Genomic DNA, 23,678 nt, shown 5'->3' with positions numbered 1-23,678 from the left:
ATTTCATGCATCACTTATGACATTGGGCTGCAGTGAGGTGCTGCTTTCTTTCCTCTCTGCACTGTTCTTTTCTCTTTATTCTTCACCGGCACCGGCACCGGCACTTTGTGGGCTACTGGGATCTAGCTAGGATCATCCTGTAATGATGGCAGCCATATTCATAACATAGTCGGCGACACCCAGGAAAAGCACTGACTACAGGGAAAAGGTTGAAAAGGGCATTGGTCCATGAGACATGTCACGGTAGAAAGCATCTTCTTGTTCAACTAGCTGATAATTGCAGTACACTTCAATCATACACATTGTCTCTGAATATAATACTACAACTATTACTAATCTTTTACCTGTCCTCCAATAAGTTTGCATACATAGAAACGAACAAAACACAGTTTATTATGCTATATAATTAAGCACTTATAGAACGTGGGGGAAATAGCACTTTCATAGTATTTAAAGAGACAAGTCACTGTCAACGTTAATGGGAGGCCCCTCTCGTCTCGTGGGTCTTGGCACAGAGACTGCAAGAGATCACAGGGCGTAGTTGACGTCGATGAAGCTGAGGATCTGGTGGACGGCGCCGGCGATGTCCTCCGCCGAGTACCTTGCCTCGCCGAGGATCTATGACGTGGCAGAACGAAACATATTCAATCCGCACGCATCGACAGTTCAACACACACACTGAATATGTGATGTACCTTGACGTTGAAGGAGTAGAGGACGGTCTGCTCGATGGTGGTGATGTTGGTGTGCAGGATGGACATCTGCATGTCCTCCAGCGCGGCGATGGTCTTGATCAGCTGCCCGGGCCGGCGCCGGGACAGGATCTTGATCATGGCGTCCGCGCCCAGCGCGCGCACCTCGATGTCTGCCAGGCACGACTTGTTCTCGGCCACCTCCTCCCGGAGCCCGGCGGCGGCGTCGGCGCCGCCGGCTTCCAGGTCCAGTATCTTGGCGGCGCCGCCGTCACCGCCGCCGGACGACGCCACGGGGAACGGGAGGCTCGGAGGGAAGAACGCCGCCGCCGGCGGCACCTGTGTCTGGTGGTGCTGCTGGGTGGACGTTGGCGCGCCGGCCCCGGCTGCGTCCACCACCGGCCGTGGCGCGTCGCCGGACCCGCCGTACAGGCGCCGCCGCTTCTGCGACTCTAGGCACTGGATCAGCTGCTCAAGCTCCCTGATGAACTCGATGGCGCCTCCAATGATGGATGCTTGGTCTCCCTGCAGCCAGCATACGTGTCAGTCAGTTACAATGTACTTGTACGATTGTATCTACTCCTTTACTGAACTTGCATTTTGTTACCAGAAAAACCAACAATTTCACAACAAAACTACTGTATATATATCTTTTCACTTCTTACACATATCATTTTTCCAGTTATCTTCGTGCTGATAAGTGACTATGACTTCCATTTACCTCCCTATTCGATTTCATTATTTTTGGTGGCCCATAGTATATGTTATACTAATTAGCGTGTGAGCCAAAATGGTGACGTAGCATAACTGATTAAACTTATAAGGCTCATATAATTGACATCCAATTCACATGTCAAGTTGGCGTGTAAACATTAACAAGCTACATGTCAAACTTATAGTATATATCTGCAATTGGTCATAAACTTTGAAGTGGCATCTAACATCATAATAGCTGGATTTTATGGTTTTCTCGGTTTTAGATTTGTTTCTAAATTGGGCTTGTTTTTCAATTTCAACTCGTGAAAAACCGAACTGTGGTATAGTACAATAAACTTAGAGTGATGCTATTCGAAGTCTTTAATTTTTAAAAATCAAATGAAATAACCGTATAGCATAATCTGATAGTATGCAATTGCTTGCGACAGATCATGATTCGCACAATATATGTGATTTTCGTAGTGGCATGATCAATTGTCATACAAATCTATAGTTTTCAATGTTATAAAAAATAATAAAAATTCAGCACCATTCAAGTGATATATTCAAGTACCGCACTCGATAAACTTGTTAAGATCGCCTTTGATCTCTCCTCCAAACCCTAGCAACAACCTCATCTTAGCGCCACTCACCTCCACCTCTGGTACTGGCCCCATGTCTAGCAAATAAACCCTCACATCGTGAATCCTGACCCAAGAAAGCTCTACATGGCTAACGCTGCTAGACACGATGCAAGAAATTCAACAAAGTCTTTTCTAAAAAAAACAATAGATGAGCAAGCAAAGCAATTGTTTTTTAAAAAAACCAAACAACATTTTTTTCAAAGTTGAAACCCTAAGTTCTATCCCCTCCATTCCGAAATGTAAGTTGTTTCTAGTTTTCATTCTAAATCATCTCTAACTTTGGTTAAGTTTATAGAAAAAATGCACCAACGCCTATAATAACAAATTATTTTTTGTTAAATCTACCATAAAATATGTCTTGATTTTGTATTCTTCAGTAATGCAGATGTTAATAATTTTTCTACAAACTTGATCAAGGTTAGAAAAATTTAACCTAGAAGTTAGGACAACACTAAAATGTCTTCCATTTAGAATGATAAAAGTATTCGCTAGTGACTCCTCATCTTCTACACTAATTTGCCACTGATTTTTTTTTTGAAAGCCGCTGATCTCAACGTACCCTCTGGACGTAGGATCCCGGCATGAGTGACCTGAGGATCCTGAGGTACTCGTTCATCTGGCGCCGGCGGTTGCGCTCGACGGCGATGTGCGTCATCCGCTGGCTCTCCACCTCCTCGCTCGTCTTGACAGTCCGGGGGCGCTTCCGCCGGCCGCTCTTCCCCTGGTCCCCGCCCTTCTCCGCGCGTCCGCCGCCGTCGGCATGCTGCACCAGCGTCGTGCTCTCGGAGACGCCACCGCCGCCGCCGCCGTCGTGCGCGCCCCCGTCGTCGGCCGTTGTCTTGCTGCCCTCACGGTCCGCGTGATGCTGTCCCGCGCCGCCGGGGAGGGACGACAGGGACTGGAACCTGAAGAAGTAGCCGTCGTCGTCGTCCTCGTCGTCACCGGGGTCGTCGACGCCTTCGTGGGCGCCCGCGGACGCGGCGGGCTGGTTGAGCGCGAGCTTGGGCCCGAAGTCGGCGAACTGCAGCACGTCGGAGAAGCTGAGCTTGTCGAAGGACACCTGGCTCTGCGGCGGCGGCGGCTGAGCGGGCGGCGGCGCCTGGCCCAGAATGTAGTCGACCATCTCGGCGCCACCTCCGGTCTGGTCCCCCGGCGCCGCGCCGTCCAGCGGCGTAAAGCTGTCCAGGTGACTGTGGTGGCTCCCCTGCTGCGACGCGGAGCATCGTTTGCAAACAAGCAGATCAGTGGTCTTTGGGTAGAGAGCGAGAACTTTTCAAACTTGAAAACATGGCAGCCGCGCGCATCGTCATACGCTGCTTACACGCGCAGCAGCGTTGCATACCTCTTTGTCCATGATCAGGTCACCGTGGTATGATCACAGGGGCCCGATCGACTAGCGCTGGTGCTTTGATGAACTCACGATGGACACATGCATGGAGGCTCACAAGCAGTACGTGTGTATGTACGTGCGCGCATGAGAGTAGCTAAGCAACCAAGCAAGCTCCTCAGCAGGCTGAAGAACTGAGCAGCTATCATGCACTGATGGCCATGTTTTGTAGGATGGTTTCGCAGGGATGGCAGCTGGCGAACAAGATGTTGGAGGAGGAAGAAGACTAGCAGCTAGCCTTTTGTGTTTGCGTTTGAGCATGATGACGGGAGGAGCAGGAGCCTCTCGGACGCATTAATTAGGGTGATATATACGAGGGATGCGCGTGTAGACGACGAGGCTGATGAATTCGACCGCCGCGCGGCGGCCGCCCCATTGCGGAGCTTAGCGCCGGCCGGTGAGTTATGTTCTTCACATGCGCGGCGCTCCCCGCCTCAGCTTTTCTTGATCTCCGTCGGTATCGTCGTCTTCCTCTTCCGCCGACGACGCGTCATGGATGGATGGATCGGTCACGGATCGCCCTTCCCTTTTTTGCTTTCTTCTTTTCGACATGAGATGCATGGGTCGAGATTTATAAGGTCGCCGCCCGTGATAATTCTTCTCCGGTGCTGGGATCAGCAACTCAGCAAGCGATGCCGTTTGGGGTTTGGCGAACGATGTACCGTGCACTACGTACTGCGCTTAGGCCCCGTTCGGTTACCTCCATTCCAGGCTGTTTCTCGTGCGGAATTAATCCAGCTGATCATTTGCTACTATACAAGCTCGTTCGGTTACTCCGAAACGAGTTCCTGGATCGATTCCCGGTTGAAATGGTTCACTAATTTGTATAGTTTTGATAAGGTGGAATGGTTCGTAGATCCAATCCTAACTAACCGAATAAATAAACCTGCCATTCCAGCTGGAACCGTTCCAGGCAACCATTCCTAAGTAAACGAACGGGCCCTTAGGCGGGCTGGGTTGATGCCCGGCCAGGAGGCAGTTTTGGCCCAACCGGAGGTGGGAGCCTGTGGGTGGGTGGGGTAGATTGTGTATTGGACCCGTGCTTGTGAACACACGGAGAGCAGATCCGGCCCAGGTTCTTGCGCCTCAGGGCACAGTTCACCTGATGGGCTGTGCGGACAGACGTGGGCCGCTTACAATCACGGGCCCAATGGCAAACCCAGCTCATACGAGTCAGACAGCTAACTAGGTGGGCCCCAGCCGGCGGACCCACGCGCTGTGGCTCTCGGCTCGCCGCCGCCACGCGCCCACGCCCCCCCCCCCCGGGGCCCATTCTCGCGGCGTGGGCCTCAGCTCACAAGCTGATTCCTTCCTTCCGAAAGAGAAAGGACAGCTGGTACGTCCTCCTCTCATCCTCCGCTGCCTCAGCAGCCAAACGAATCGCTGCTCAAAACAATATGCAAATCCTCCTGGAACCACTGGGCCGGCAGCGGTTGGGGCAGGTTGTTGGTGAGTCTAATGTCAGACATCCTCCTCCTCCTCCTCCTCCATGTGCTGGTAGTCTGGTGCTACTGCTAGCTCCAGTATTTCTTTTGCTCTGAATCCGTTGTGGGATACGTATCACTAGTATATTCAGACACACTCACGCACACACATTCAGCTGGAGCGCTGAACAGGAAGAAGCCCACTTGATCACTAGTATATTGCGGCAGAACGACTGTGCCGCACATCCTGACAGCCGTGTTGACCTGCTCGATGCCGCGGTTCACGCACGTACGTCGGTGCGGTCGGCCGTACTGATCGGGCAATTAACGGGGAGGTTATTAGCAAAGTGATCGACGCTCGACTTTGATATGCATGTGGACTGTGGTAGCTAGTAGCCATCCATGGCCCACGGCCACGGGCGGCGGCAGCTCGCATCGCAGCGCCGCCGCCCGGAGGAGAAGAGAATAAAGAATCTCGCGTGGCTTGCGTGGCTGTGGAGACAGATGGATAGATATTATATATAAACATCTCTTTCCCGTCGGGGCTGTCTGCCTGTCTGCGTGGCTGATGATGGCGGATCGTGCCGGGTTTAGGTGGTGATTCAGCTGCTTTCGCGTCTGCTCCCCTCGCCCCTGCCCGCAAGATCGGTCTGCAGCAGGGTTTGGTGGCGTGGCCTCGCTGTTCTGTCTCTTTCCCAGGCATGAGTGCATGACATGACGCGCACAGCTAGCTAGTACATGCGTGACGCGTCTCTGCTCCGTGTATGCTCCCGTCTCTTTCTAATCGACTTGTTTGGGATATATGCCGCTCCGACCCCCCAAAATTCATAGGATGAAACCCTTTTAGTTCCGAGGTGCAGCCTGAATTATTATTCTCTTGTGTTCAAAAGCAAGCGAGGCTCTTATTCCTTTGTTCACGAAACGCTCGGAAGGGAAGCAGCCAAAACCGTGCAAGTTGCCATGTGTTTTGTAGAGAGAGAAAAATCAATCAAATCTTGCAAGTACAGCTCGGTGTACACACTGGAGTAGCCAATACACACGTTCATGTCACGCTTGGAAGCAGATAGCTACAAGTAGCGCGGCACGCACAGTTTTGGATCAATCGATCTCTCTCAGCTTTTTTTTTTAAAGATTTTTTTTGGTGTTAGTCAGCACTCGTTGACGGCTAAAACGTCCTCTTCAGAAGGAGATGGATCGGCGACCCACGCATTTCCCCCCCGTCAGACATCGATCGGCTGCAGACGGAATAATCTGACAATAATAGTGATCATTACTAATAATAAACAAGTGGAGCAGACCACATGCACGCATGGCTCTAGCTCGGTCCACATACGTACCACACGCATACTCACTCGTCCAGTCGTCTGCCATGTCGTTGACAAACATGATTGCATTGCTTTTGCTGGGGGTCCTGTACGAGTATCATTGAAGCAACGCGACGCAACGCAATGCAGGTGCAGCGCAAGAAGAATACACGGCGTTTTTTTTAGAAAAATCGAGGTCCACGATATATACATGCACCGATGCACGCTAGCTGAGCTAACCACCGTTCATCGGTGGGGCGCCTACGACAGGCGGCGCTATATATATATATGTGTGTGTGTGTGTGTGTGTGTGTGTGTGTGTGTGTGTTTCTACATCACTAGCCAGCGGCACCAGCTCTCCGTTCTCCGAGCTAGACATTGCACATGCCTTTCACGTCGAATTATTTGATCCCAACTGCCCTGTCGCGGTGTGCCTGGGTTTGTATGCATGATTCTTTTTCATACAACCAGTTCGTTCGTCCAGCAATTTGTTGGAGCAAAAGTCGTTGGTGGTTGGAAAATTCTTTGGGAGACAGTATTCTTATAGTTTAATGAATAGCAAATGGGAACAATAGTCCGGGTCAGAAAACATGAACCCCGTTTCCGTCAAACCGTGTCTTCCTCCTCCTCTTCTCTATTGTTATTATTAGGCAGGGACGAGTACGTAGTTTGTGCTGGGCGTTCTTGGTTTTATCAGCATTTTGCATTTGCCAACCAAAAATAAAGAATTGCAACCCTAATAAATAGCACTAAAAAAAGGTCTTTTCGCTGTGAGATGCCTGTTTTTCTCTCTCCAAGGTCAGATAACTCTGTCGCTGTGCCCGCTTTAGTAATCACAGTTTTGTATTTGTATAATTCCATTCGCAAAAGTAGACCATTTGCGCGTAGCGTTAGCAAAGCAGAGGCCTTTTTAGTCAATCCAGGTCACACCAGCTGTCCACCACCACCACCTCCTCCTCCACGCGGGCCCCGCAGGTCGGCGGTCCAGCCAGGTCACGCCCAGTTCCCAACCGAAGCCCGCCGGGCCCGCCAGGCTCCATCACGCGCGTGCCCCCAGAGAAGACTGGATTCACAATCAGGTCCCTGGAAGCCTCCAGGGTACAAAACCCCTCTTCCACTTGGCCCCCTCATCGTCTTCCTCGCCGCCTCACTCGACCGTCGCGCCACACTGCTCTCGTCTCGCCAATGGCGAGCCCGACGAGCCGCCGCCACCGCCGCCACGGAGAACTCTAGCGGCGAAACGGAGGTGCTTCCGCGTCCCTGCGCCGGCCGTTGCGGCCCTCCTCGCGAGGTCTCCAAGTCGAGGTAACCGACGCCGCAACCGCAACGAGCTCTTCCTCCTCCTCTCTCTGGCCACCTAAAACCTTATACCTCTAAGTACTATGATCCACCCTGGCGTCCACCATTCCTCTTCTCGCTGCCGCGATCTTCCACTCAACCGATTCGTGGTTGTGCAGAGACATTCAGTTCGGGGAAGAGGGGGAATCCAGCCTTCGGAGGCGCCATGGCGAGCGAGCCCAAGGAGATGAAGTACAGAAGGAGGGGCCGAGTTCCTGAGCCGGTCCAGTACGGGCAATGCAGTGACCGGAGTGGCGTGTTGGATTGGGGCGCGCTGAAGCAGGACCCCCTGGAGCTGCTCCGCAAGCTCGACGAGATCCGGGACCAGATCACCCGTTCCTGCGAGCTCACGGGGCAGCCGCCGGAGCGCCCCCGCATGAGCCGCCGCACTATCTCGCTGCGCCCGTCGCACGCCGAACCGCCGCCGCACGCGGGCCGGGGGCCGGAGTACTACCGCTCGCGCTACGCCGGCCGGTACAGGACTAGCTTACCGCTGAGTCCGTACGACCAATGGCAGCGCTCCGTCTCTGACGAGACGTACGCGAGGCAGCCGAGCGGTCGGTTCCGACAATACCCTGATGGTCGGCGGGAGAACTCTGGCTTTGGTCAGGGGAGTCGCCATCACAGCACTTGCCAATGCGCGCAGTGCCTTCAGGGTCAGCGAGTGGTGGCGCCCGAGGAGCACATTCCCATGGCCAGGTACTTTGCAGGGCAGCAGGGGTCCTTTCGGTATGATAGGTCTCAGCCATTCTCGTCGGAGCTTGACCGGAGATCTGTGGCTTCATCTCTGTACTCGGATCCTTCCATGTCGAAGAGGAGGGTGGAGTATTTCAGGAAGAAAGCAGAGAATTTTTGTCGGCCGTTAAGGGGTGCTGCACCTTTTGTTGTTTGCAGCTCCTGTTCCCATCTTCTGCAGCTGCCTCAGGGGAAATCCACAGGCCGCAAGAAGAATCTGGTTCAGTGCGGTTCATGTTCAGAGATTATTACTTTCAAGCCTAAGGAAGCGAAAGTCCATCCGGTGACCCTGCCATCGTCTTTCCCAGTACCTAAAAGTGTCAGAAGTACCAATCGCCGGGGCCCCAAGAATTCTGGGTGGTATCAACATCAGGATGATGACAATTTTAATTTCTATAAACTGCAAGCACATGACAGCCACGGACAGAAGAAGGATTTTTCTGACAATATGTCACCATCTTCTACCGCGAGTTGTGATAGATCAGACAGTGAGCACGGGTCAAGCAGGAGCATTCAGTTAAAATCACTGCCTGCAAGCAGGTCTAGATTTTCAAATGACCCAAAGGATATATTATGTCAAGGAGATACAGGCAGTCCACATGGTCCAATTTTAGAGGACAAACAAATTGATCCATTCTCCAGTCAACGGAAAGATTATAGTGGTGGAAATGAAATCAAAAGAAAGGAATATGACGTAAGTATCAAAGCTGATTATGAAGCCAATGGAGGTGATGAAAGTCTTGGTAGGAAATGCACACAGAAGAGTAAAGAAGGCCGTATAGGGGTGCTTGAAGATGAATGCAGTAATCGAAGAACACATGAACGGAAAGGTAAACATGGTAATATTGGAAGTCCTGAAGATGGAATTGTGGGTAACAAATACAAACATAAGACCAGTAATGCTGTTACCAGCAGCCTTGAAGATGAAGGTATGAGCATAAAGTATGAACATAATGGTAGCTTCAGAGTTCAAGGCATTAGTAAGAGAGATGAAAAATGCAACAAAAAGGATGACAACAATACTCTTGAAGTTGAGAGCATAACTAAGAGATGTGAACAAGAGAACATCAAAGGTGACTCTGGTAAACTGCTGCACTCAGATAGTAGAAACGGCAATACACCAGCCAAGAATGACTCATTAGTTAATGAGCGCACAAGTTCAAGTTCGCGTGTTTCATCTGAGGCCGAGGTAGATGAGATACAGTCTTCAATTGGTAAGAATGGGGATTCATCCTTTTTAACTGGTTTCCTGAAGAAAGGTTTCAAGGACCTTTCTTTATTCAACCAGTCTGCAGACAGTGCTAAGGTTTCAATCAATGGTCATCCAATCTCTGATCGAACTCTCCGGAAAGCAGAGAAGAAAGCTGGTCCTATTGGCCCTGGTTCATATTGGTAAGTCATTTGCTCTCTTAGCCATTCAGACTGTTTTATGCAAAACTGTATTTCCTTAGCTTATGCTGCATACAATCATACATCAATTGCCCTAGTCGTATTTATTTCAGCAGCATCCACCTTACTCAGACAACATTGAATCCTTTAGTGAAGTATTAAGACAATGAAGAGCCACAAAACACATGGCTTTTGGTTTTATGCTTCAGTGGAGTCCTAGTTTATCAGTGGAAACCAGATAATGACTTGGTTCGAACTCTGCTAGGACAATCTCCTTCTAATCACATTATCATGCCTGGTTTGTACTGCTAGCATTGGTTTTGATTGGCTTTCCTGTACTGAAGAAGAAACAAGCTAATCTTTGTCAGCCAAAGCGGTCACTTCCACTTGAGGTGATCTCTGGAGCATTTTTTTGTTCTTTCATTATTTGAGAAACCAGGAAGGTTCTTGTGAACAATCCTTGTTTTCATTACTGATTGCTTCAAGTGATGTCAGCTCAAACCTCACAAAAGCATGCGATTTTCCATATCAGTAATTCTTCAGTTCAATATCTGTTCACCCAGAAATCAAGATATAACAATTTCCTTTGCACCTCAGTAAATAGAAAATTAAGGCTACTTTCTGGCAATAGTGAAAAATAGTTGATTTAATTAAGAAATTGCTAATTTATGCTGTAGTTTCAAAGTTATAGCCATGTCAATAAGAAATATCTTGGCGTGTTCAGATGGTATGTTCCATAGTTCATCGGTCTGCAATAACAAGCTATACCTATAAGTTTATCACTAGCCCACCCGGTTCATGAAGTCATTGTAGTTTACTCAAGACATTTTGTGCAATTGTTTACATAACACCTAAAGGACCAAACCAAACTGTTCTAAACTTCTAATGATCTGCTATGCTTCTTATGATTTAAAGCATTCTCATTTACTTTTTGAATAGAAGTCTACCAACATTTTCTCTTGCTCATTTTTTTCTCTTTTCAAAATAGATGCTGATTCATAGCAGTTCACTTGAGCTGAAGGTGTTAATTTGACAAGTATATTACTACCACCCGACAAAGAATAAGTTTATCCTAGAACATGTGCTGTAAATTATTTTGATGTTGACCAACCATATCTCTATGAATATTTAGATGGCTATGTGAGCAGTATGAGTATGTTCGTCTTGAAACTTTTGTACCTGTGAACAGATATATCATTATAGAAACTGATGGGAAATATTACGTTTTGGAGACAACTTATTAGTGGCTTGGATCATAAATTAGTATGACGAGCATATTGTCTAGGAAATGAATTCTGCTAAATCTTCACCAAAGATACTGGTTTACATGAACTTCAGTTCACAGTGCATTGTGGATTTATCTAAAGCATGGTAACATATCCTTTTTTGTAATTCAGGTACGACTACCGTGCTGGATTTTGGGGTGTCTTTGGGCAAGAATGTAGAGGCATTATCCCTGTAAGTTGATTTATCTGCAAGTACTACTTGCTCAAGCACTATTTGTTTCCATGTCCTCACAGGATGTTCTTTTCTTGCAGCCATTTATTAAAGAATTCAACTATCCGATGCCCAAGAACTGCGCTGGCGGGGATACTGGAGTTTTTGTAAATGGCAGAGAGCTCCACCAGAAAGATTTTGATTTGCTTGTAGGGAGAGGGCTCCCTCGTATGTCTGGAAAGTCATATTCTGTAGAGATATCAGGAAATGTAGTTGACGATACGACTGGCATGAAGTTACGTGGTCTTGGAAAGCTTGCTCCTACGTAAGTTGCTTGACACTGAACGCATGGCCCTTTCTACTTTCTTATAGGAAAATATGCGGTAATAAACTAATAAGTGTACAAGGAAACTACAAAGGTATTAGCCATTTGTTTACCAACGAGGCTGAGTATAAACTTTGAGCATAGAAAGCATAGTTGCATCCTCACATTTACTTCCTGAATTCGTCTAGTGTCATAATCAGTAGCTAGTTTTGTTGCTTCTTTTCTATTAGAATCTTGCTACCATGTACTTGAACATTGAAAATACTAGATTGCCATGTGTAGCTTGATTAAGTTTTGTTAAGACAGGGTTTCCAGATACTAATCATTTCTCAACTTTCAATTTATCAGAATCGAGAAAATGAAACGTGGCTTTGGCATGCACATCCCTGAAGAGACAAGTTAGCTCTCCTGAGTCTCTGCTTTTGCTAAAGTTTTTTCACCTTGAATCTGCCAGTTGGAGTCCAAAGTTTAATAATATGTTGCCTGGTGACAATGGAAGCAACTCTACAATCATGTCTTGAAGCCTGACCGCGTAGCAACAGTACGGCTCCAGATGTTGAGAGAAGAATTGGAAGTCAAAGCGCGTACTAATTCAGCATATGTTGTTTCTTCGTGGCGGCGGCTCCAGGCTACGATTCCTCCCGTCTCTTCCTTTTGCGAGAATTCTGTACATCTCGTTTGCTTGTGTTGTTGGTGCAATTTACCACACCGTAGGTAGCATTCGGCGCGTGTGATTGTTAAGGGTTTGTGATACCGTGGTGCAATTCGCTTGCAATATAGTGTATACCTATATGTAAATATTTTATGCATCGGCCTAATGTCAATGTCAGATGGCTCTTTTGGGGTCGCCTGATATGATCTTCCGTCCGCATGTGGTATTTGCAAGCTTCTTATTACCACTGGAAGTCAACATATCACATACTGTACAGTAGTGGATTTGGTATCCCAATTCCCAACTCGAGTTTTGCGTCGGTGTGCTTATTTTACAGGTGAATTAGTGTGTTTTCGCTGGGCAAATCTGGCACTTGGTGGCACATCGACAGCTTGGGAGTTGGAAGTTGGAGCTGGAAAAGAAAAAAAAAAATAGGTCCGGGCTCCACTGACGTAACCAGTTCGGTTTTATATGCATCATTGCCGGCAAGTTGGTACCATATGTAAAGTCAGAAGTTGCTGAATGAATCTATTAGTTAGCTCATGAAACTGAAACGGGCATAGCAGGGCACGCTGTTCGCCCTGCGTATCCTCCAGTAGTTCAGTTTGAGTTGGCTATGGAGGCAGCCATGTCATGATGCATCTTGTTTAGCATTTTTACTGGATTGACCTCGTCGTATGCGATCGATTCTGCTGCTGCAAGGTACGACGTCAGCACCATTAAGATTGGTGCCTGGCGCCTTGTGACTGATTGTGGCAGAGAAACTGCCTGAATTGGTGTCTTCTGGACGTGTTCTTTAGCGAAAGAAAACGGTCAAGAGCCAACCACTAGAAGCCCTTGTCAGATGTGCCTTTGGAGCAGCCCCCGGACAGAGCCGGTTGCTGATTGCCTGATTCAGTCTGTGCGGGTAATCCAAGAAACAGAGACGAGCTCACGAGGGGAGAGCTGAGGAATCCCTGACTGTGAGGCATCGATCTCTACAAGCATGGGGGCCGCACGACGCGGCACATGGATTTCCCATGCGGCCTCCTCCTTCACACCCTCGGAAAGTCAAACCCACTCGAGCCTCGCGGCAGGCCTGGCTTCTCCTCCTCAACCAGCAAGCGAACTCCATCACCCCTGCCTGCGCGCGTCCTAGCTGCAATCCGTAGCAGACACGAGCTGCAAGCGCAATCGTGAACGCTTCCATCTCTCTCCGCTCACCCGCGCGCCACGCAATTCCGAGCTGTTCACCATCGTCTCCGGCCCTCTCGGCCGGACTCATCAATCAATCTCTATCGATCTGGGGCTGGTCCGTGCGTGGTTTTTGGGCGCCGATGAAGCGATCGACGTGAACCCGGCCCGTGCGACTGTGAGTGAGTCGATCTTGCAGGGGCGGCGACCCGAAGCAAGCTAGGCGAGCGGCGGCACGCGCGGGCACGCCATGGCAGTGGCAGGCACCGGAGGCACGCCGTTCCTGCTCTCGCCCGCGACGGGGCGCGCCGCCACGCCGTCCTCCGCGGTGTTCGACGCCGAGGCCGCGGGCGCCGGCGCGCACCACCGGGCCGGCAAGGCGCCGCCCCCCGCCGACGCCGGCGCCGCCTTCGTGCTCGAGTCGAAAGGTACACGCACTCGATTGCGTATCCTCCTCGGTAGCTCCATCCATCTCCACGGACGCCATCGCGGCCTCTGCGGCATGGCTGACGGACGCCGCCTGTGCAGGGACGTGGTGGCACGCGGGGTTCCACCAGACGACGGCCATCGTGGGGCCGACGGTGCTCACGCTGCCGTACGCGCTCCGCGGCATGGGGTGGGGCCTCGGCCTCGCCGCGCTCACCGCCGTCTTCGCCGTCACCTTCTACGCCTACTTCCTCGTCTCCAGGGTGCTCGACCACTGCGAGGCCCGCGGCCGCCGGCACATCCGCTTCCGCGAGCTCGCCGCCGACGTCCTCGGTACGCACTAGGCACCCGCACACGCACGACGAGCGCTGCTCGTCCACCGCACGCCTCTCCGTCAGAAATCAATGCGCTAGCTTCTGGATTCTTTCCTCGGGCTGTCTGCTGACCTGTGCACAGTTCGATCGATCACGTCCGGAGGCGGCGGTGATCAGTTGACCGAGATGATTATTAATGGTGTGATTAATCTCCGCTCCGGTTTTGTTTTCTTCAAGGATCTGGGTGGGTGTTCTACCTGGTGGTGAGCGTGCAAACCGCGATCAACGCCGGCGTTACCACCGGGAGCATCTTGCTCGCCGCCGACTGCCTACAGGTACTTGGCTTCATTCTTTTTTCAGACCATTCATGTTCATTTGAAGTTTGTACGGTATTTCTCTAAGATGCTAGTTGGAGTATATCATGGAGTCATACAGTTAGATTTGATGGTGACGTATGATTGGACTTTGGCCTTCGAGTCCAAGGGGAAAGTCAGACAGCTTTACATCTTCTTTTAAAGCAAGACAGCTTACATATGGAAGGATTAATATTTTGAAGGGTTCATGTCAGCTAAATTAAACGCTTTCTTTGCTCTTTTTTAATGATTTTTTCTTTGTTCTTTTCGAAAATTATGTCTAAGCGAAACCCTGTCACGTTTCTGTTTTGGAGGCGTCGATAGTCTCAAATTAAAATCTCATTAACTATACCCTACAATTCTGCACACGACGCAGATAATGTACTCAAATCTGGCACCGCACGGCCCCTTGAAGCTGTACCATTTCATCATCATCGTCGCCGTGGTGCTGGCCTTCCTCTCGCAGCTGCCGTCGTTCCACTCGCTGCGGCACATCAACCTCGGCTCCCTGATCCTCAGCTTCGGCTACACCATCCTTGTCTCAGCCGCCTGCATTCGAGCAGGTAGGTACTGTTAGAAAAGCTGTCTTTATCTTATCCTGAATCTTCATGTTTACATTTGCACTTCGGTTTAGGAATTACTTCGTCTTTAGGTGCTTGTAGAGTGACAAGTGGCTAAGCGCATGAATTTTCATGTTGTTTGGACAGAAAGCTGAATTATCATTGTAACTTCCGTGCTTCACAGGTGTGTCGAGCAACGCTCCAGCGAAGGATTACTCGTTGAGCTCGTCCAAGTCAGAGAAGACCTTCAACGCATTCCTTTCCATCTCCATCCTCGCTTCCGTCTTCGGCAACGGCATTCTGCCAGAAATCCAGGTGACAGTAATTTTCAGAATGTCGAGAGATTTGTTGCAGCGTACTAGTACGTGTTGAAACCTAGTAACGCCCAACGACGTGAGCAGGCCACGCTGGCGCCACCGGCGGCCGGGAAGATGATGAAGGCGCTGGTGCTGTGCTACGCGGTGATATTCTTCACGTTCTACTTCCCGGCCATCACCGGCTACTGGGCCTTCGGCAACCAGGTGCAGTCCAACTTGCTGCAGAGCCTCATGCCGGACGAGGGCCCCTCGCTGGCCCCGACGTGGCTGCTCGGCCTCGCCGTCGTCCTCGTCCTCCTCCAGCTCCTCGCCATCGCCCTGGTAAGACATGCATGCATATCTCTTGCCCACTGCCCACCAATGGCTGGCACTGGCAGCCAGAGGGAGGGAGGCATCGATCGAGCACACGCAGCGATCACTGACCTCTGACCGAGAAGAACGCGGTGGTGGATGCACGTACGCAGGTGTACTCGCAGGTGGCGTACGAGATCATGGAGAAGAACTCGGCGGACGTGGCGCACGGGCGGTTCTCGCGGCGGAACCTGGTGCCCCGGGTGGCGCTGCGGACGGCGTACGTCGCGGCGTGCGCGTTCGTGGCGGCGATGCTGCCCTTCTTCGGCGACATCGTGGGCGTGGTCGGCGCCGTGGGGTTCATCCCGCTCGACTTCGTGCTCCCCGTCGTCATGTACAACATGGCGCTGGCGCCGCCCAGGCGCTCGCCCGTGTACCTGGCCAACGTGGCGATCATGGCCGTCTTCACCGGCGTGGGGGTCATCGGAGCGGTCGCGTCGGTGCGGAAGCTCGTGCTGGACGCCGATAAGTTCAAGCTCTTCAGCGATAACGTGGTGGACTGAGATAATATGATGATTAGTGTTGAGAACCAAGGCGGGCTGTTTACGAGCAACCGTTGGGCCTACTACTAACCCCTAGTAGAACCGTTTGGCCCCTTGGACCAACCAAATTCAAATCAAACTTCCCTCCCTGATCGTGGCACATATTTTGCATCGGATTTTCTCAGCTATCCGGATTCAAGGCAGATTCCTTTGCTTCGCTGGGCACTGTGACTTCATGAACCCATAACAGGGTTTTGACATATTTATCGGCTTTATTCTTTCCATGTGTTCCACGTATGTAAATGATTATATTATTGAAGGAGCGGCGTTGTTCTTTTGGTATATATCTCTAACAACCCGTCATTTTAGGATTTCCTCAAATTTCCAAGACTTTTTTTATTAAAAATATTTGCAATCATTCTAAATGTCGGAGGAATTCTCCAGCCGGGTGGCGGAAAGCACCCGCCTAATCCTAGTTAAGGATGGGTTTGGAGGAGACTTAGGGGCGCACGATCGGTGGACAGATGAGCGCAGGAAGGACACAAAGATTTAGAGTGGTTCGGGCCGCCGGAGCGTAATACCCTATGTCCACTTTGGTGTTGTATTGATTGTGTAGGCCTGCCTGGAACTTAGCCTGGACTTGTGTTTGTGTGTCTGAATCCTTCTTCTAGCGAGTGCACTCTCCCTTTTATAGTCCAAGGGGAGTGCTTACACTGAGCAGGGCCCCGACATGTGGGTCCGGCCAACAGGAGCCTGTTCTACGAGAGATATGGAGGTCATCTCCTCGAGCTCCTCTCCGTAGTCCTCTTTGATCGAGAAGTTGATGTGCGTATCCACAGCCAGGATATGGCCGTGTACAGCCTTATCTTGCACAGTGTCCGGTGACAGTGTTGCCCAACAGTGAAGTCGTGCTGTCACTGTTGGGATGGAACCTCCCGGCAGGCGGTGAAACAGCGCTGACCCGTTGCGTGCGTACTGTTACAGCGCACGCCTTGACTCGCCTATTACAGGCCATCATCACGTGCGCAGCGCCGTGACGGGACTGTACACTGTGCACGGTGATACGACGCGCCGCCTTGGAAACAGGCGGTCTTACCGTTGTGTCAGCCTACCTGCCCTGTGTGTCAGTGGCAGGCTGCTCTTTTTGACTTGAGCGCGCCCGGCCCAGCTACCGCATTAAATGCTGGTAGGTGGAGAGGTGACCCGCAAGGGGCCTCCAGCCGCAGGCACGCGGCAGGGCCAGCCCCGTTCCCTCCGCAGGACGGCACATGGCAGCGCCGGACCTCTTCGCGGGGGAAGGGGGGTCCGGGCCCCCAAGGCCGGTCGGAGCGGGCTGGCCTGTGATGGGCGGACCATAACACGTGGCGCCCCCGGACCCCCCTGAGGAGACTGGGTCCACAGGAGCTACCCGAGGGCTCTTCCAACCTTCCTGGGGACGCGGAGACCCCTGACCCGGAGCAGCTCGGGGAGGGTCCGGAGACCACGGTCCCAGCTGTCAGGCCCTGGTCGTATGCCACGCCCCCCAGGAGCCGAGGGGGAGATTACGTATTTGTGAGTTCTTAAGGGCCTGGACACCCTAGCAGAAGGTACCCCTGCCTGTATGTACCGACAGAGGCCCCCGGGCCCACCTCGGAGAGGGACGAACCCGCAGGTGGGGCCAGATCCCAGCACCGCGCCGGGTGGACAGTTTGTTCCCGCCGGAAAAGGGCACGGATGTCTTTTTGCCCAAAGCGGGATCCCCGAGGGGCGTCCCCCGCCCGCGTCGTGCGCGTCAGGCGGTTCAGATTCTTGTCTTATTCGAGCCCGTCCAGCGGCCTGGGCGGTTCGGATTCCGCCTTTCCCCCTTTCCTCCAGCGGTCACGCCTTTGACTGGCGGGCCCGAGCCCACCAGTCATTGGGTGTGAGAGGAGGGGGCCTGGTGTAGACAACCGTTCGGCTTCTCCTCGGTCGCCGCGGGCGCGAGAAGGCAGCGGCCTTTTGCATAAAGGTATGCGCCGAAGGGAACGGCTACCTTTACGCTCTTGCCAACAACAGACGCCGCAACGCCCCTTCATCTCCGCATCCCTTCTGCGACCAGCCCCTTTGCGCTCGGCTTCCTTCTCTTCTCTGTTCCATTGCAATCCATCCCCAGCATTCACCATGTCTTCGCTTCCTTTCCCACGCCGCTTCCAGAGCCAGGTTCAGTTGGACGCGGTGCGGCGCCTTCTGGGATGGACCGCGCCGGCGCAAGCCGGGAAGGTCAGGGCCGGCAGAATCCCCCTCGACGACCTTGCTGCCGGGGAGTTCGTCCTTTTCAACTCGTACATTATGTGCGGGTTGGTTCCTCCGATCTCCTCCTTCTTCCTCCTGCTCCTGGAGGAGTTCGGCCTCCAACTTCATCATCTCACCCCCCACTCCGTCCTCCTTGTGGCGGTCTTCGCCCACTTTATGGAGATGTTTGTGGGGGTGCGTCCCTGCACCACCATCTTCAAACACTTCTACTCCCTAGTCGGGACCGGGAAGTCTAAGCGTGGCGAGATCGGCGCCTATTACTTCCAGCTCCGGCACGGGATGGCCGGCTCCTACATCCCCGCCTTCTCCAGCTCCAAGTGGGAGGACTGGCGTGAAGGCTGGGTCATCGCGGCAACCGACCCCTACGACCGCCTGGAACTGCCGGCAGAGGGTCCCCAGAGCGACCGGAGCACATGGAAGGCCAGGCCAACAATACCAGCGGAGCTCGACCCGGTGCTGTACCAGATCAAGAAGCTGGCAAGGAGCGGCCTGACTTCTATGATGGTGCTGGGCGACTTCCTAAAGCGGCGAATTGCCCCCCTGCAGCAGCGGTCCCGAATGGCCTACGTGTACACGGGGCTAAACGACTGCTGCAGGATCGCGCGCGGGCCCGGCGGCGACTTCACCAGGACGGAGCTGGAGGCGGCGGTCCGGGCGATGACCGGCGAGTCGTTCATTCCAGAGTCCCTGGTCCTCCCGAGCGGGGTGAAGGCCCTGTGCGAGGACCAGGCGCTGCAGTCATCGGTCCTGGCGTCAATGCCGACCCTGGACGAGGGCGGCCTGGCGGTCCGGCAACTGGGGGGCGACCCCAACTGCGGGCTCCAGATCCCTGGCGCCTCACCGGTCCGCCAGCAATGCACCAACGAGAGTCCCGGGGAGCCGGAGCCCAGAGGTCCGGCCCCTGCGGGAAAGGGAAGGAGAAGGTGCCGGTGCCAGAGCACCGGCATAAGGACAATGCGGGTGCTGCCCCGGCCCAAGGGAGCGACAAGGCTCAGGGGGCAGTACCCGCACGAAGCAGCCAAGCCGAAGGGAGCAAATCCCGGAGGCTCCAGCGAGGCGACGGCTCCTTGGTCGGGGAGCCGGCGCCCAAACGCCAGAAAACGGCGGGGGCGGAGGAGCAGAGCGGGGCTCCACCACCTCCGCCACAACACTGGCAGACGGAGAGGAGACCGAAGGAAGCGCAACGGCCTCCTCTGAGACAACAGACTCCTCCGCCACCACCACCAGAACGGCGCCCAGTGACGCCACCACCACCGCCCAAGGCCAGGCCACAGTCCCCATCACCACCACCAGAAGCACCGGTGGCCGAGGACTCCCAGCAGAGGTCCGGGGGCTCCTCGGCAGGGAGGAAGCTCCCTCGAGCCGCCCGAGCCAGATGGGAGTGGTACGACTATACGTAAGCAGTCTTCTAAGAACTTTTCTTTATCTCTCTTGGTTTCCGGTCCTTAACCATATTGGTGATACGGCAGGCCCCAATCTTCAGATGATCCGTCAGGGGGACCCGGCCCCCAGCCAGCACCAGGACCCGCCGCGCCGACCCCAGCAGGACCCCCGCCCGAAGCAGCTCCAGAAGCTACCGGGCCCATGGGTCCGGAGCCGGAGGCCTCCACTCCGCCACGACCCGAAGCTGCCCCCCAGGAGGAGGCCGCCAAAGCCGCTGCAGCGATGGAGACAGCGGCAGCAGCTTTAGACGACGAGGCCGGGCCCTCACCAGCTGAGCCAGCAGCTGAGGGGGCCGCTGCCATGGCGGAGGCTGCAGCGCCAGAGGTAGCAGAGGTGGCGGCACCGGAGGCAGCGGAAGCGGCGGAGGTGACGGCACCAGGGGTCGCCGAGGTTGCCAGCAGCTCCGCACCACCGGCGGAGGAGGAGGAGGAGACAGAGGTGGTGCTGGAAGGCGCCTCCTCCCAAGCACGGCGGAGATCCCACTTCCCCGGCTCATAGCCAAATGCCATCAAGCTCAGCAGGAGCTGGAGGCTGGCATGCGCCGGGAGTGGGAGAAGCTGGAGGCCGAGCGCCACCGTCTCTCCGACTGGGAGGTCCGTCTGGGCGACCGCATCAACTCCGTCTCCGCCCGCTACGCTGAGGAGCGCGCCAAGCTCGTGCAGGGGCGCGAGCTTCTGCAGGAAGAGCTGGAGCAAGCTCGCATCCGGGAGGCGGCGGCGCTCCAACGGGAGAAGGAGGCCGCGCGGCGGGAAGCGGAAGCCCTTAAGGGGCTGATCGCCGTGGAGGAGAGGATGGAGGCGGTAGCGAACAGGGAGCGGACCGCCCGAGAGCTGGCGGCCGAAGTCAGGAGGGCGTCGGCAATCGTCGAGGCGGAAAAGTCCACCCTGGCAGATTTGGCAGCGGCGGTGGCAAAGAGAGAGGAAGGGCTGGCGGCCCGCGAGGCCGAGGAGGTGGCCCGGCTCCAGGAGCTCCAGAAGCGGGAAGAGGCCGTGGAAGAGGAGCTGGCTGCCGGGACCGGAGGCTGGAGGGGCGCGAAGCGGCCCTCCGGGAGAGGGAGGCCAAGGTGGAGGAGCTCCTGGCGGAGCGGAGCGCTAGCACCGATCGGATTACAAGATGGGTTGGCGCGGTGAACCCTCTGCTAGAGGCGCTCGGGGCCAACCCCATCTGGGTGTCAGGGGCCCCTTCACCCCTCGGCACCGCACTCCAGGCCCTGGACACCACTGCCGAGCGGCTTCGGGATGTGGAGGCCAACATCCAGGACCTCCTGGAGACGGAAGGGCGCGAAGTTGCTCGGGGGGTGGCGGAGTACATTCTCACCAGTTTCCGGAGCCATGACCCCGCCATCTAGCTGACTCCTGTTCTGGTCGGACCCCTCCGGGCGACGGCGGCCGCCGCACGGGAAGGAGTCCTGGAAGCGGTGGGCATGGTCGCAGCTCGCCTCCGGCGCTGTCCCGAACCTGCAGAAGGTGGGAGTGCCTCCGGACCGCCAGGGCAGTAGTGCCAGTATCTTTTTAGTTATTTTTGTAACATAACTTCGTAATGTTGTATATATTATTAGTAATGCATTAAGTGTTTTAAGTATTTCGTGCGAAAAACTTAGCTGTTTTCCCGGTTATCGATCTGTAAAGTGCTCTTGAGTACACCGAGGTCCGAGGTCCCGTGGCCCCCTGGGAGGTAGTCGTGATAGATCGGGACTGGCTGCCATAAGAGCGAGGTCCTGCACGTGACTCAAATCGACACTTAGTAGACGTCCCACGAGGTCCCGGTCCGGCCAGCGAAGGCCTACTGCGGTGCGTAACGAGTCAGAGCACCGGAGCCACAGCTCGGGAATGTAAGGGGTCCCGGTCCCCGGGTGCATTGTTCAAGGTACAACGGTACTCGTCCTATGGGGGCAGGGCGTGTAGGCTTAGGGTACGGAACCAGGCTAAGCAGCTACACAGCCCTGGACCCCAGCAAAGAACGAGCATGTCTCCTTGAAGCCAACTCCCGGGTGTCCGGTTCCTTTTCTTCCACGAGACAGGGGTCCCAGGCAGAGACGTAGGGTAACAGCTTTGGTAGGCCTTCGAACGGCACAGACGCGAAAGACCACGTGGGGGGGTTAGGGCGACGGAAAACAGGGATAAACAGAATTGCATAGATATCAAGGACATATTGAGAAACAAATTTTCCCTTAATGAATTGGTACAGAAAAGTTGTGCGATGTACGCCAGGGGCCGGGTTTACGAGGGCGGACCTCCACCGCCCTGGTCCGCACGTTGGGGCTACCAATTACAAAGGAAAAATTTTCCTCTCAACTAGGCCCTAGGGGTAGAACTTACGGAGGTGTTCAATGTTCCATGGATTGGGTAGTTGCATACCATCCTCCGCAGCCAGACGAACAGACCCGGGTCGGCACACCTTTGTTACCTTAAAGGGCCCCTCCCAACTGGGGGAGAGCTTGTGCATGCCCTCTCGGTTCAGGATTCGCCTTAGGACTAGGTCCCCGACCCGGAGCTCTCTACCATGCACGAACCGTTGGTGGTAGCGCCGGAGCGCTTAGTTGTACCGTGCGTTTCGGACTGCTGCTCGCCATCTCCATTCATCGCCGAGGTCCACGTCTTGGCGACGCTGCTGTTCCTGCAAATTCTCATCAAAAGACTGGACTCGTAGAGAGCTCATGGTGATCTCCGGAGGAAGGCACGCTTCGGCCCCGTAGACCAAGAAGAAAGGGGTTTCCCCTGTTGCTCGGCTAGGTGTGGTCCGGTTTTCCCACAGCACACTTGGAAGCTCATCAATCCACCTTGCGCTATGTTTTTCAAGATCACGGTAGGTCCGGATCTTGAGTCCTTTGAGGATCTCAGCATTGGCTCTCTCTACTTGGCCATTGCTCCTGAGATGCGCCACTGAGGCGAAACAGAGCTGGATGCCGATGTCTTCATAGTACTCCTGGAAGTATTGGCTTGTGAACTGAGTCCCATTGTCGGTGATGACCCGGTTCGGGACCCCGAACCGGCACACAATTGACCTAAGAAAAACAGTTGCTGACGCCTTGGTGATATTGACCACTGGGGTTGCCTCCGGCCACTTGGTGAACTTGTCAATGGCAACATAGAGGTACCGGTACCCGCCGATGGCCCTAGGGAAAGGTCCCAAGATATCCAACCCCCATACGGCAAAGGGCCAAGAGGGAGGAATCATCTGCAGTGCCTGAGCTGGAGTGTGCATCTGCTTTGCATGGAATTGACACGCTTTGCAGGTCCTTACCAACTCAGCTGCATCCTGGAGCGCTGTCGGCCAGTAAAAGCCATGCCGAAAGGCTTTACCAACCAGCGTGCGGGATGAAGAGTGACTTCCGCACTCGCCTCCATGGATCTTCGCGAGCAAGTCGCGGCCCTCTTCCCGGGTGATGCACCGCATGAGGATGCCGTTGGCGCCACGTCGGTAGAGATCCCCTTCTACCATCGTGTATCGCTTAGCCATCCGGACAATGTGCTCAGCAGATGCTTGGTCTTCAGGAAGGTAATTATCCTTCAGGTAGTCCCGGACCTTAGAGATCCATGCATCGGGACCTACCTGAGAAACTGGGTGCGGCTCCCTGAGGCCTTCGGGACCCTCAAGGGAGCACACAACCCTTGGCGGGCTCCACGGATGGAGCATCGCCGGGACCGCTAACTTCGAGGTGCTAGTCCGACCCTCTTCGCCCAGGTCGGCAGGCTGGGCGGAAGGCTTCAGCAGACGCCTCTGAAAGACGCCCTCAGGCACGGGTGCCTGAGTCGATGCGCTCGCGGAGAGGGCATCAGCTGCTGAATTGCCTTCGCGTGGAACATGTTGCAGTTCCAGCACATCGAAATCCTTCTCCAGCCTCTTCACATGAATAAGGTAGGCTGCGAGCTGAGGGTTGTTGCACCAACACTCCCCCCGGACTTGCCTGATGACGAGTTGGGAGTCCCCTTTGACCAGGAACTTCCGGACCCCAAGGACAGAGC

General features: G+C 53.8%; 4 protein-coding genes and 1 long non-coding RNA gene across 6 annotated transcripts; 3 read left to right on the top strand and 2 right to left on the bottom strand.

The window, feature by feature from the left end:
* Positions 1–240: 240 nt before the first annotated feature.
* LOC112884182 (transcription factor FAMA) lies at positions 241–3,716 on the bottom strand. Of its 2 annotated transcripts, none has more exons than XM_025949539.1 (4): positions 3,375–3,716; positions 2,592–3,239; positions 696–1,217; positions 241–618 (listed from the first exon to the last, which is right to left on the bottom strand). In XM_025949539.1, the coding sequence occupies exons 1-4, from the start codon at positions 3,384–3,386 to the stop codon at positions 529–531; spliced, it is 1,272 nt and encodes a 423-aa protein (XP_025805324.1). In that variant the 5' UTR covers positions 3,387–3,716; the 3' UTR covers positions 241–528. The 2 variants fall into 2 exon arrangements, with proteins under 2 accessions (XP_025805324.1, XP_025805325.1); XM_025949540.1 differs by having other exon boundaries at positions 2,592–3,236.
* Positions 3,717–7,298: 3,582 nt separating this feature from the next.
* Positions 7,299–12,245, top strand: LOC112886676. Its single transcript, XM_025952642.1, has 5 exons — positions 7,299–7,452; positions 7,605–9,612; positions 11,007–11,067; positions 11,148–11,371; positions 11,720–12,245. The coding sequence occupies exons 2-5, from the start codon at positions 7,652–7,654 to the stop codon at positions 11,772–11,774; spliced, it is 2,301 nt and encodes a 766-aa protein (XP_025808427.1). The 5' UTR covers positions 7,299–7,452; positions 7,605–7,651; the 3' UTR covers positions 11,775–12,245.
* A 655-nt stretch (positions 12,246–12,900) lies between these two features.
* On the top strand, positions 12,901–16,318 carry LOC112884184 (probable GABA transporter 2). The gene is made up of 7 exons (XM_025949545.1): positions 12,901–13,624; positions 13,725–13,955; positions 14,174–14,271; positions 14,666–14,852; positions 15,034–15,164; positions 15,251–15,487; positions 15,631–16,318. Exons 1-7 carry the CDS (start codon positions 13,447–13,449, stop codon positions 16,018–16,020), a joined length of 1,452 nt encoding a protein of 483 aa, XP_025805330.1. The 5' UTR covers positions 12,901–13,446; the 3' UTR covers positions 16,021–16,318.
* Positions 14,697–15,363, bottom strand: LOC112884186. Its single transcript, XR_003227050.1, has 3 exons — positions 15,225–15,363; positions 14,931–15,149; positions 14,697–14,838 (listed from the first exon to the last, which is right to left on the bottom strand). It is a non-coding gene; the product is annotated as an uncharacterized LOC112884186 (long non-coding RNA).
* Positions 16,319–19,935: 3,617 nt separating the features above from the next.
* On the top strand, positions 19,936–21,061 carry LOC112885164 (chromosome partition protein Smc-like). Its single transcript, XM_025950825.1, has 3 exons — positions 19,936–20,178; positions 20,262–20,663; positions 20,921–21,061. The coding sequence occupies exons 1-3, from the start codon at positions 19,936–19,938 to the stop codon at positions 21,059–21,061; spliced, it is 786 nt and encodes a 261-aa protein (XP_025806610.1).
* Positions 21,062–23,678: the final 2,617 nt, after the last annotated feature.

The sequence above is a fragment of the Panicum hallii genome, chromosome 3 (genome assembly GCF_002211085.1).
Source record: "Panicum hallii strain FIL2 chromosome 3, PHallii_v3.1, whole genome shotgun sequence".
Taxonomy (NCBI): Eukaryota; Viridiplantae; Streptophyta; class Magnoliopsida; order Poales; family Poaceae; genus Panicum; species Panicum hallii.
This window is presented reverse-complemented; position numbering and strand designations above follow the sequence as displayed.